This window comes from Oreochromis aureus, linkage group 3 (genome assembly GCF_013358895.1).
Source record: "Oreochromis aureus strain Israel breed Guangdong linkage group 3, ZZ_aureus, whole genome shotgun sequence".
NCBI lineage: Eukaryota > Metazoa > Chordata > Actinopteri > Cichliformes > Cichlidae > Oreochromis > Oreochromis aureus.
Genome location: NC_052944.1, coordinates 34101063 through 34114076, shown reverse-complemented (window position 1 = coordinate 34114076; position 13014 = coordinate 34101063). Strand labels below are relative to the sequence as shown.

Here is a 13014-nt window from a genome sequence, read left to right as displayed (position 1 = left end):
TGTATTGGTGCTGCAGTGATAACCAATAAAGTGGAATTGAAACTGGTTCTGAAATCTGGATCAGAACTGTAAAAAAAATAAGCAACCCCAATACAGGACCCATATAATATAATAAACAATAATGGTATGGGGTCATCTCTCACATTCGCAGTGCACAAATAAAACAAACAGATTTGCAATAAATTAATGTTGACCAAAAAAAAGAACCAATCAGGCCAGGTTATAATGCATGTGCACTTATTATTATTTTTGTTTCTTTTAATTTTCTTTTATATCTTTTTATGGATAAGTTATTGCTACGATCTATTTTTCCCAGGAGTTTCTGTTCATGCTGAACAGTCAATAAAAATCAATGAATCTTGTTTGTTAACAGGCATTTCCTTCATGAATGCATCGGGACTACCAGCAGGTACAGCCTTACCTTGAACCCTGTCGCACCACCCCAAGCCCCCAGTGCAATCTATGTATTTTGACTTATTATTTCTGTTTTCCCATCGAGGTCATCTTCTTCCTAACCTGGCACTGAATAAGACAGCTGTGCAGTCTTCAAACGGAGACAACATCGGATTTGCTTTCAAGGCCATCGATGGCAACAGAGACGAGAACTATCAGAAAGGGTCCTGCACACTTACTTTATCACAGTCTGATCCTTGGTGGAGGGTAGACCTGGCAAGAGTGTATACAGTTGGTGCTGTTGTGATAACCAGTGGAGCAGGATTTGAAAACAGGTTGGATGGTGCAGAAATCTGGATTGGAAAGTCAGCAAACTTCAGTGACCCTGAGCGTGAGAGGTGAAACAGCTTGATACAGCCTCAGATAATAAAGGTGCAGTCAGTCATAGTTCCTTCAATTTCTTTCTCCATTTCTTTTCTTGTTCATACACAGGTGTGCGGTCATCTCTCACATCCCCAGTGGACAGACGTTCTACTTTCCATGTAGCTCTATTGAGGGGCGCTATGTCACTGTGTTTCTCCCAGGAAGTGAGAAGGTCCTAAATCTCTGCGAGGTTGAAGTGTACTATGGTAATCACATTTTTATTCTGATGCTGATACAGAAGTCTGGTAGTTCACAGACTCCTTGGACTTGTTGGCTTTGGTTGTTCAAATCACTTTTACTTTTCCACCTCCATGAATTTGAGTCAAATACCAAAAAAATTTAAACAGTGAATCATTTCAGGTTGTTTCTGATTTAAGAAACTTTTCTTATGGTAGTATATAGGTGAAAGTGTTTTGAGTCAGATTGTGCCCTGACAGCCAAATCCGATGTTTAAAATCACCACACATTGCACCTTCTACAGAAACTGACTCATACTGATTTTCCTTCAAGGATACCCATTACCCAATGTGGCACTCAAAGGAGAAGCTACCCAGTCATCTACACTCTCTTTTGCCACGGCGTCCAAAGCCATCGATGGCAGACGGAACTCGTTCTATACCAATGGGTTCTGTAGTCACACCGCTGAAGACGAGACCAACCCCTGGTGGAGGGTGGACCTGCAGCGAAGCTTTACAGTCACTGCTGTAAAAGTCACCAACAGAGGAGACTGCTGTGCTGAAAGACTGGATGGAGCTGAGATCAGAATAGGAAACTCACTGGAGAACAATGGAAACAATAATCCCAGGTAATGATGAGAAGTTAGTTAATTTTAGAATAATTAGAAGAGCAATATGTTAAAGTTTGCAAGATTACTACTGGAACATGACAACTAACGTAGTGAGGGCTAATAATAATTTAAACCCCCGCTGAAATCAACAGGCTCTAATTTATGGTAGTTTAATTATAATCGCAGGAAACATGATATAACTGAAAAAACAAACTATATAAAAGTTATACATTGGTTTGGTATTTGATCCCCTACAAATCATCCAGATTTCTGGCTTTCATAGATTGCCTGAGTTCCTATTAGGCACAAATCAGTTAATCAGTTACAGATAAAACTGATCTTAGTTGAGTATAAAGCACACCTTTCCAGAAAATCAATTTCATCCAGTCCGACCTCTCCACCACAGTGGGCAAGAGCAAAGAGCTTTTAAAGGGACAAGACTGGAAAAGGCTGGAAAGAGCTAGAGGAGCATCAGCAATAGGCTTGTCGAGAACACCAGACATACGGCCAAATCAACAAACTAGTAATTGTCCTAGCCAGTCTCCAGATAGAAAATCTGTGGAAGGAGCTAAGGCTTTGAGGTGACGCATAAAGCAGCTAAGACACCTAAAACTCCTGACATGCTAAAGTTCCTCTTTAGCAGGAACTTAAGGAAAATTGAAACCACCTGACCTCTGTCGTTTTACGCTTCACTGCTGATCGCTTGTCGATGACACAGTCTCGCTCTGCAAACCACCTTGTTGGGCTGGAGCTTGGCACGCTCTCATTGAAGCATGCCCTCACCTCTCACTCTTACTTTGTGTTCCAACATAGCCATAGGTGATAAGGACAGAGCACATCGTACACACTGTTTGTCTTGTAGATATCTTTTTACTTATTTGGGTAATCACTGTGATTCTAGAAATAACCCAAAGAACAGATGTCAGGGAATGGAATGTCATCATGGCAGCAGCTGAGGACACTGGATATCTTAAAGGCTGCTTCTGGTCCCGATTTCTTAGCTGGTGCCAGCCTTGATGTGGGACCCCAGGACCCCCTCAGTGCAGCAGATCTATCTGTTGCAGACTGAATCAGCCACTTTCTTCCTCCAATAGCACCATACTTTGCCTGAATTGGTTCCTTAGATGTGCTCCTGTGTAACTGAATCCCAGTTGCTGCTGCTTTCCTTCCTCTCTCTGTGCAGTTAGTCTGTGTGATGAGTGATAGGTCCTGCTCGGCCCCTTGGTTCTGTGGAGAATGCTGTGGCCCAGGAGGTAATAACGAAGGAGTTGACCACCCACTGTATCGTGAGGCACTCTCTCTTTTCTGGAACAAGTGGGCGGTCGACCCAACTTACCTGCTGGGACAAAACTGCCCCAGCCCCAGTGATGTGCAGAACAACAGGGATGGAAAAATTGGGCATGTGGAGCAGAGATTCTCCACAGAGAGTCTTCATTTCCTGGCACTGGTCTGCCAACTGGACCAGATCTGGAGCATTCTTTTGAGTGATGTCGGTCAGGTGGCTGATCAGGTCTGCGAAATTTGGCACCATCCAGTGGTAGTATCCAGCCAGCCCCAAGAACTGCCTTACCTCCTTCTTTGTTTTGGGATGCGGTCAGGATGCAATTGCTGTGTTTTGTCTACCAGTGGATGCACCTGCCCACCTCCCAAGTGGTACCCCAGATACTGTACCTCCCTCTGTCCAACTGCACACTTCTTGGGTTGGTCACGAGCCTCACCTGCCTCAGAGAATCCAGGACCACGGCCACCCACTGCATATGCTCTGCCCAGGTGCTACTGTCGATGATAACATCATGCAGGTGGGTGGCAGCATATGCAGCATGTGAGTGCAGCACCCAGTCCATGAGGTGCTGGAAAGTGGCTTGGGCTCTGAACAAGCCAAACGGAAGTGTGCCAAATTAGTACAACCCAATAAAGTGGAGAAGGCAGTTTTCCTGCAGACAAGGGAATCTGGTTTCATTCTTCACTGGTCTTGGACCTTCCTCCCAGTTCCTCCCAACAGAGAATCTACCTGGCAATCCTAATTGCTTTTATCTTTGTGAATGAACCTACAAATGGTGATTATGAATGGAGTGGCTTATTCAGCTGCTCCACCAGCCCAGCAGTCTGAAGGTGGTTGACTCTGGTCTGAACAGCTTTAATGCCCAGTAATTTGTACAGTTCTTTTAGTGTGTGAGAAATTAGTCTGGTCAGTCTGGATCTCTTTCGAAACTGACTGTGGAAATGACCTCAAACAGTGTCATCTCCCAAAGAAATGTTGCGCAGTGGCACTGCTTCAGGATATCGCGTTGCATAGTCCACCAGATATCACAAAGAAATACCAACATGCACTCCAGTGAAATGGCCTGACAAGGTCCATGCCAATCCATTCAAACAGGACCTCCATTAATGGTAATGGGTGCAAAGGCGCTTTTGGAACGGCTGGCGGGGTAACCCGGTTACACTCTGGGCAATAAAATTGGACTAGCTCCAGAGTTTTGTCATATCCCATATGCCCTGCCATGGGGTATAACGCACCAACAACTAGGTTTGTCTCTCTTCTGTGCAAGTGTCATGATTTACTCAATAGAGCCTATCTTTCATCAATATGAAAGATATCATCATAGTTATGCAAATTCTCATGACCATTGATCAACAACCACTAATCAAAGCCCACTGATCAAAGAACACTGATCAATGGCCATGAGTACCATTCACAGAGAGTTGGGGAATGGCTGCAATCACAGCATTGTAAGATGGCGAAAGATGTACCCTTAGGCCCCTCCTCAATTCAGAGATGGTCTTTCCCTTTCACGTAAATGGCCTCCTTGACTCCGCGCTCAAACCAGCGTTCCTCCCTGTCCAGGATGTGTACATCCTCATCCTTGAAAAGAGTGTCCACTGGCCTGTAGGTGTAAATAGACTGCAGAGTCCTGGCCTGATGAGGTAGCTCTTCTGTGTTGTGCCATCCGCTTCGCCAGAGGTTGTTTGGTTTCCCCGATGTATAAATCCTGGCAATCCTCCTGGCACTTAACAGCGTACACTATGTTACTCTGTTTGTGTCGGGGATCAATCCTTGGGTGGACCAATTTTTGCGCAGCGTATTTTGGGGTTTAAAAAGCCACAGAGACCCGGTGTTTAGAAAAAATGCGTCTCAACTGTTCCGATACTCCTGACACATTTGGGATCACTTCAGGTTTTCGCTTAGGCAGCTGTTGTCCTTCTCTCCTGGATTGGCTGGAGCTTTCTTTTGGCGACTTCCCAGCTTTGACAAAAGTCCAGCTGGGATAACCACATTTACTCAGGGCCTTCTTGATGTGCTGTTCTTCTGCCTCCCTGGCCGCTGTGTCAGTGGGGATGGTGTTCACTCTGTGTTGTAGTTTCCTGATGAAACCCAGTTTGTGCTCCAGTGGATGATGAGAGTCAAACCTTAAATACTGATCTGCATGTGTAGGTTTATGGTACACATCAGCTTTTAGATGTCCCCCATTACTGATGGAAATCTCACAGTCTAAGAAGGCTAACCTGCCACTTTTCATATCCCCCCTGGGGAATTTGATGTGTTGTTCCAGCGAGTTCATGTGATCCGTGAAGTGTGGTACGTCCTGATTTGATTTTCACCCAGGTGTCATCCACATACCTGAACCAATGACTTGGTGGTGTTCCAGGGTAGGATAACAAAGCCCTCTTTTCCACTTCTTCTATGTACAAATTGGCCACGATGGGTGAAACTGGGGAGCCCATGGCACACCCATGTTTCTGCCTGTAGAACTGACCCTTGTATGTGAAGTAGGTGGAATGAAGACAGTTCCAAAAGCAAACACACTTGGTCGATGCTGAGAGTGGTCCTGTTGCTGAGGTTGGGGTCATCCTGTAATCTCTTACGAACTACTTCCAACGCTTCCGTGACTGGGATGAGTCACTTGGATGAGTGACAAAACGTTTCTCCCACTGAAAACTCTATGTCAAGATGAACAGAATCAACTTTTGGAGATTTACTTACCTGGATGATTGAGCATGCATCAAGAAGGTTTAAGACAAATTTTAACACTTTAAACTTTAAAATCACCTCATTACATTTTCTCTTTTCTTCTAATGTTCTATTATTCTTAACACAGAAAATTCCATTACATTTGAATATTCAGGCACATATAAATACGCTTTGTGTTTTATTCAGTTTATCATTCTTCAATTAGTTTTCATTAGCACATTCTCACAAAAACATTCATTTAAACATAATCCACTTTAATCCAGTTATATAGAAATACTTCCTTTTACTTTGTCTCTTTAAAACTCTGTTTTTGTCCATCACAATTTTCTCAATACAGTTTCTTTGTATGAATCGTACACTTTAAAGAGTAAGAGAAAAGAATAAAGATGATTTACTATTAGCAAATATGGAAAAGCTCTGTTATAGCACTCTATGTCATTTTAAACATAAAATGCTGGGTTTCAAGATGTCTCTCAGATGTGATAAGAGGAAAGCTGCGGGGACTTCAATGTCTTTCAATCCCACCTTTTTCAACAGTTAAATAAAAAACAAAGAAACTTTTCTGTGGAGGGAGCTGAAGCTTTGAGTGCCAAGTGGCAGCTAAGAAACTGCAAGGAGGGGTCGGCCAGAGTCCCTCCTGTTATGTGCACAAACCTGGTGACCAACTATAAAACATGTCATACTGCTGTGCTTCCTAACAAGAGTTTCTACAACAAGCCCTGTTTTGCTTCAGGATCAAATACCTAATTCACCGATAACTTCTTAGATACAGTTTTTGAAAACTTATAAGAACCCAGTGATGTTCATTTTGGCCGTCTATGTTACATTTCTTTTAACATGAGGCCCACAATACTAACACAATACTCTCCCCACACTCTCTGCTGTCAGGTGTGCTTCCATCTCACATATCAATGCGGGTAAAACCTACACATACCGGTGTGACGGAGGCAGCATGGAGGGTCGCTTTGTGAACGTGTTTCTTCCTGGACAGAAGAAGACTCTCACCCTGTGTGAAGTGGAGGTGTATGCTGCCCCAGCAGGTAGAGCTTTAAGTGACTGGATCTGATCTACTGAAAGACATCTGCCTGATACTGATTCATACTTGTTTTTTCCTTTTCAACACTTTAGTGGAGCCACTTCAAAATGTGGCCTTAAAAAAGCCAACAGTACAGTCATCAACTGCGTATGCACATCTCTCTTCAAAAGCTGTTGATGGGTACAAAAATGGAAACGTACGTGTTGCAGGCTTTTCCCACACTAAGGAAGAAACAAATCCCTGGTGGAGAGTAGACTTGCTAGCTGTCTATAAAGTCAGTGCTGTCACCATCATCAACAGACAAGACTGTTGCTCTGAAAGGATTCTTGGGGCAGAGATTCGGATCGGGGACTCACTGGATCAAAGTGGAAATCAAAACCCGAGGTAAGACATGATTTCTGAGAACTGGAACATTTCTCCATAATTGTTTGCGACCATATGTTCTGGACACTCGGGTAAAGAGAGGGGCTGAGCTGTCAACTGATCACCACCTGGTGGTGAGTTGGATCAGGTGGCGGGGAGGACGCTGGACAGACCCGGTGCACCTAAACGCGTGAGTGAGGGTGTGCTGGGAACGTCTAGCAGAGGCCCCAGTCCACGAGATCTTCAACGCACACCTCCGGCAGAGCTTCAACAACATTCCGAGGGAGACTGGGGACATTGAGTCCGAATGGACCATGTTCAGCGTCTCCATTGCCGGGCTGCTGCATTGAGCTGCGGCCGCAAGGTGGTTGGTGCCTGCCGTGGTGGTAATCCCAGAACCAAATGGTGGACACCAGAGGTGAAGGGAGCCACCAGGCTGAAGAAGGAGTCCCTATCGGGCTTGGTTAGCCTGTGGGACTCAGAGGCAGCTGACAGGTATCGACAGGCCAAGCGGAATGCGGCTCAGGCAGTGGCTGAAGCAAAACTCGGGTGTGGGAGGAGTTCGGAGAGCCATGGAAAAAGACTTTCGGACTGCCTCGAAGAGATTCTGGCAAACCGTCAGGCGTCTCAGGAGGGGAAAGCGGTGCTCTACCTGCACTGTGTATAGTGCTGGCGGTGCGCTGCTGACGTCGACTGAGAAAATTGTCAGACGGTGGAAGGAATACTGAGGACCTCCTTAATCCCACTGACACGTCTTCCGAGGAGGAAGCAGAGTCTGGGGATGAGGGAATGACCCGCCAATTTCTGGGGTCGAGGTCACTGAGGCAGTTAAACAACTCCTCGGTGGCAGAGCCCTGGTGTTGATGAGGTCCGCCCGAGTTCCTGAAGGCTCTGGACGTTGTAGGGCTGTCCTGGTTGACACGCCTCTACAATGTTGCGTGGAGATCAGGGGCAGTACCCTGGACTGGCAGACCGGGGTGGTGGTCCCCATCTTTAAGAAGGGAGACCGGAGGGTGTGTTCCAACTACAGGGGATCACACTCCTCAGCCTCCCTGGGAAAGTCTATGCCAGGGTGCTGGAAAGGAGAGTTCGTCCGTTAGTCGAACCTCGGATACAGGAGGAACAATGCGGTTTTCGTCCTGGTCGCGGAACACTGGACCAGCTCTTTATCCTCTCGAGGATACTTGAGGGTGCATGGGAGTTTGCCCAACCAGTCTACATGTGTTTTGTGGACTTGGAGAAGGCATTCGACCGTGTCCCTCGGGGTGTCCTGTGGGAGGTGTTGCGGGAGTATGGGGTGTCTGGCCCACTGTTACGGGCCATTCGATCCCTATACAACCGTTGCAAGAGTTTGGTTCGCATTGCCGCAATAAGTCGGACTTGTTTCCGGTGGGTGATGGGCTCCGCCAGGGCTGCCCTTTGTCACCGATTCTGTTCATAATTTTTATGGACAGGATTTCTAGGCGCAGCCAAGTGGCGGAGGGCTTTCACTCGGTGGCCTCAGAATCTCATCTCTGCTTTTGCGGATGATGTGGTTCTGATGGCTTCATCGGTGGGGCCTCCAGCTCGCACTGGAACGGTTCGCAGCCGAGTGTGAAGCAGCGGAATGAGGATCAGCACCTCAAATCTGAGGCCATGGTTCTCAGCCGGAAAAGGGTGGAGTGCCCACTCCGGGTCGGGGATGAGTTCCTGCCCCAAGTGGAGGAGTTCAAGTATCTCGGGGTCTTGTTCGCGAGTGATGGGAGAAGGGAGCCGGAGATCGACAGACGGATTGGTGCTGCGGCTGCAGTGATGCGGACGCTGCACCGGGTCCGTCGTGGTGAAGAGGGAGCTGAGTGTAAAAGCGCTCTCAATTTACCGGTCGATCTACGTCCCGACCTCACCTATGGCCACGAGCTGTGGGTAGTGACCGAAAGAACGAGATCGCGGGTACAAGCGGCAGAAATGAGCTTCCTCCGAAGGGTGGCTGGCCTCTCCCTTAGAGATAGGGTGAGAAGTTCGGCCATCCGGGAGGGGCTCAGAGTAGAGCCGCTGCTCCTCCACATCGAAAGGAGCCAGTTGAGGTGGTTCGGGCATCTGACAAGGATGCCCCTGGGCGCCTCCTGGGTGAGGTGTTCGGGCATGTCCCACCGGAGGAGGCCCCGGGCAGACCCAGGACGCGCTGGAGAGATTATATCTCTCGGCTGGCCTGGGAACGCCTTTGGTGTTCCCCGGATGAGCTGGAGGAGGTGGCTGGGGAGAGGGAGGTCTGGGCTTCTCTGCTTAGGCTGCTGCCCCCGCGACCCGACTTCGGATAAAGCGGATGAGGATGGATGGATGGATGTTTGTTCATTTTTTTTCTTCCCGTTTAAGCAACAGATTAATCGTTGGACAAAGATTAATTGGTGGGTAAAACTGACACATTTCTCGTTGATGTTTCTACAACTCCATCAGGTGTGGCATTATTGAATCATTGGATGGTACACCAACATACACATTCCACTGTGATGAAATGGAAGGTCGCTACATCAATGTGATCATGCCAGCACCTCTGGGAGTTGTGACGCTGTGTGAAGTGGAGGTGTTTGCTTCTCTGCCTGGTATAGCTGTTCTTTCTAGTGGTATATGTGGTAGCTGCTTGTTTTTATTTTCCCTTTTTATATTTTTTCTCATATTTATTATTTTACATTAGAAAAACTGGACTCAATTCACCTTGCTGCAGTGGAGAAATTGAACTTGAGGCACTTTTCTGACTTTCTAGCTTTCAGTGTTCGTGGGTTTTTGTTTTTTTTTTGGAGCTGAAGGCAACATTACAATTGAACCTGTTAAAATAAAATAAAACAAACAAACAAACACGGATGAAACAAACAGAAACCTAACAAACTTCTCTCCAGCACCAGAAGCTGTTACTCCTTCACCAACTCCTCCAACACCTCCTCCCACACCTCCCACTGTGAGTGTGCAGCTTGGTGGCAGGAACGTGACGGTGGTGGGAGAGAGGCTCTGCTGGTCTGATGCTCTGATGTACTGTAGACGTTATTACTGGGACCTGCTCAGCCTTCACAGCCAACAGGAGCAAAGCGAGTTGGAGCAGCTGCTGGGCCTCATTCCTTTCTCCCTCACAGACCACGCCTGGATGGGACTGCGCAGGTACTTATTGGTAGATACTCTTAACAGCTTGGTGATTAAAAAGGGGGTACACAGAGTCATCCAGGATTCAAAAAGTCATCGTTCAAGTTTTCTTATGCACATTAACAACGTGTGTGTGTGTTAATGAGATCGGAATAACATTTAGACAGGAGAAGTGGAGTCGGATGGTAACAAAGAGAGCGAAGATTGTCAGAACTCCAGTCTCACCTACGGTTTTGATTTCCACTTTTACACAGAAAGAAGGCATTACATTACAGACATCAAGGATAGTTGTTAGCACCAAGGAATTCACAGGTAAATGGGAAGCATGAAGAGGCCGCTAGGACAGCTGCAACCATGCAAAACCATGCAAAACATTCTAAGTTGTTAAGTGTGTAAGCACTTAAAATAGTTTTCATATATGTGTGATTGGGTGAATGAATTAGTTGTATAAAGCGCTTTGATAGCACTCAGAGTAGAAAAGCACTATATCAAGAAATAGTACAGCTGTTGTGGTAGATGTAGCTATACCGAGCAACATCAGGAAGAAGGAACATGGGAAGCTGCAGAAGTACCATGGACTGAAAGAGGAACTAGAGAAGATGTGAAGGGTGAAGACAGCAGCGGTCCTCATGGTATTTGGAGCTCTCAGGGCAGGGATCCCCGAAGAGTGCAGTTCTTGATGGGGTTGAGGTGAAAAGTGATGATGCTGAACTGGGTAAGAGGAAGAAAAGGAATGAAGGCTTGGAGTGATTTGGTTTGTTTTGTTTTTTTAGCCCATCATAAAGACCACATAACTTGAAAATGTGAAAAAGCAGTTAAAATCCATAGGCTACATAAATGGCAGTATTTTGATTCACTATGTCCAACAGATCCTTGAGTGGAGACGACTGGTTCTGGATGTCCGGACACTCCATGAATTTCTTCAACTGGCCACAAGATTTTGTCCCTTACTATTACTCCAGCATGTGTGGAGCTATGAGCAATGGAGAGCACTTCCTGTGGCAGGACCTGCACTGTGGGGAACACCTCAACTTCATCTGCCAATCAGGTCGGGCTTAGACGACGCTAATGCATGTGTGCACTGTTGTTCCTCAGAAAGTTTTGTGCTTCTGAGGATTAATTACTCTACCTTCTGTTCATTTAGGTGCTGGGGACAATGTGCAAAGAGTGGACTTCTACAGCACCAAGAATGTCACAACTGTAAAGTAAAGGCCAACAATATACTGCATATCGGAATACTTCTAAGTTACTAATAGTTTTCATATACATATACATATATATATATATATAACTGACAGTTAGGTTGCTCACCAAATGGAGCGTCATAGTCTACAACTGAATGCCAGATCTCATGTTTCCTGTTTGTTAGTTTAAAAAAACAGTAATTAATATTTATGAACCTCATTCAATTAACAGATGTAACTCTGAAGATGGTTCTGGATTATATGAAAAACTTTAGGAATTAAATGTAGATTACAATGAAAAAAACCCCCCGACACACAGAACTTAACTCCAAATTCACCAAATGAATTGAATTTGCATTAAAAAAATATACAAGTAGGGCCCTGTGGTGCTCTTAGGCTCCTACATCCACTTGTAGGTTTGTGTGGCTTGTAGTGAAGCAGCTTATTTAGAGTAATAGTTGCCATCTTGGTTAATATATCTTACCAGTCTATGCCTCTCTTTCTTTCTCTCTTTTTTTTCAAGTCATTTGGCTGTATTTGTCATTAGCTTGCTTTATCTGTTGATTTGCTTACAATTTATGACGTGTTCAACTTTTGGGTTTTAATAAATTTGCCTCTCATACAAGTTATGTCATGTGTGGTCTCCATGCTTTGCCCTTTGCTTATACACACTTTCTTTAGGTATTTCAAAGCAGTTGAACCAGTCTTGTAGAGATCCAGAGTTTCTATCGATGCTTCATCAGGGAAGTTCTGATGTCATTTTACCAAATTAACAAACACTACATTTATTTCCTCTATAATGTCACTTTTGATTTAGTTACATCACAAAACTCTTTCAGTATGTAAAGTTTCATCTTATTTGTTATTTTTAGTTAATTATAATGATCTTGATGTCACAGTCCTGGGTCAGTGACCCAGTGTTTTGATTTTGACTTTGATTTTGTCAGTATTTATCATTTCTAGTCCTTTGGTTTCAATATTAGCATTCTTAGTATTCTGGGTTTCAGTGTTGGGCAAGTTTCTTTGAAAAAGTAATTAATTATAGTTACTAGTTACTTCTTCAAAAAGTAACTGAGTTACAAGATTCTAAAAGTAATTAATTACTTGAAAAGAAACTATTATGCTATTTAAAAAAACATTTAACCCTCTGGGGTCCAGGGTATAATTGGCCATTTTAACTACTTTTGATTTTCCTCCACATTTCACCTTTAAAAACCATTTACTTTACTTGTTTGGTATCATCTTTTCAGCACAACCTCATGTGTCTGATTTTACAGTTATGTTTTCATTTTGACATACTGTATTAACACAATTGATCTAAAATCGGACAAAAAACATAAAATCAGAGTAGAAAAAGTTATATTTTTACTGTAACAACCACAAACATGTTTAATGAATCATATTTCATAACTTTAAATGCAAATATAAATTGTCAATTTTAAATTCATATGCACAAGTTTTGCAAACAACAAAGTTATTTGCATCCATTTACCTTTTACCCTTTTTAAAATAACCATTTCAAACTATTTACAGAACAATCAGCTGTTCTTCAATAAGATGCCACACAAATTATTTGTGCCACTCCAAAAAACGAATTTCTGTCCACTATAAAGGAGAACATCACAGCCTGATACCTGCAGGTCTGACAGCAGCAGGTGTATCACTGCTGTTTCTACCTGGAGACAGCAGTCGCCTCATTGTTCTGACACACAACACAAAACTATCCACAACATTACACACTAACTAC

General features: G+C 44.5%; 1 protein-coding gene across 1 annotated transcript; it reads left to right on the top strand.

The window, feature by feature from the left end:
- The first annotated feature begins 384 nt into the window (after positions 1–384).
- LOC120433647 lies at positions 385–11292 on the top strand. The gene is made up of 10 exons (XM_039600279.1): positions 385–409; positions 500–791; positions 886–1022; positions 1327–1621; positions 6462–6613; positions 6702–6993; positions 9406–9551; positions 9846–10101; positions 10953–11131; positions 11228–11292. The coding sequence occupies exons 1-10, from the start codon at positions 385–387 to the stop codon at positions 11290–11292; spliced, it is 1839 nt and encodes a 612-aa protein (XP_039456213.1).
- The last annotated feature ends 1722 nt before the right edge of the window (positions 11293–13014 follow it).

Coding starts and splice junctions, on each gene's coding strand:
- LOC120433647 (XM_039600279.1), top strand. CDS start 385: ATGAATGCATCGGGACTACCAGCAG. Junction 792..885: donor AGTGACCCTGAGCGTGAGAG/GTGAAACAGCTT, acceptor GTTCATACACAG/GTGTGCGGTCATCTCTCACA. Junction 6,614..6,701: donor GGTGTATGCTGCCCCAGCAG/GTAGAGCTTTAA, acceptor TCAACACTTTAG/TGGAGCCACTTCAAAATGTG.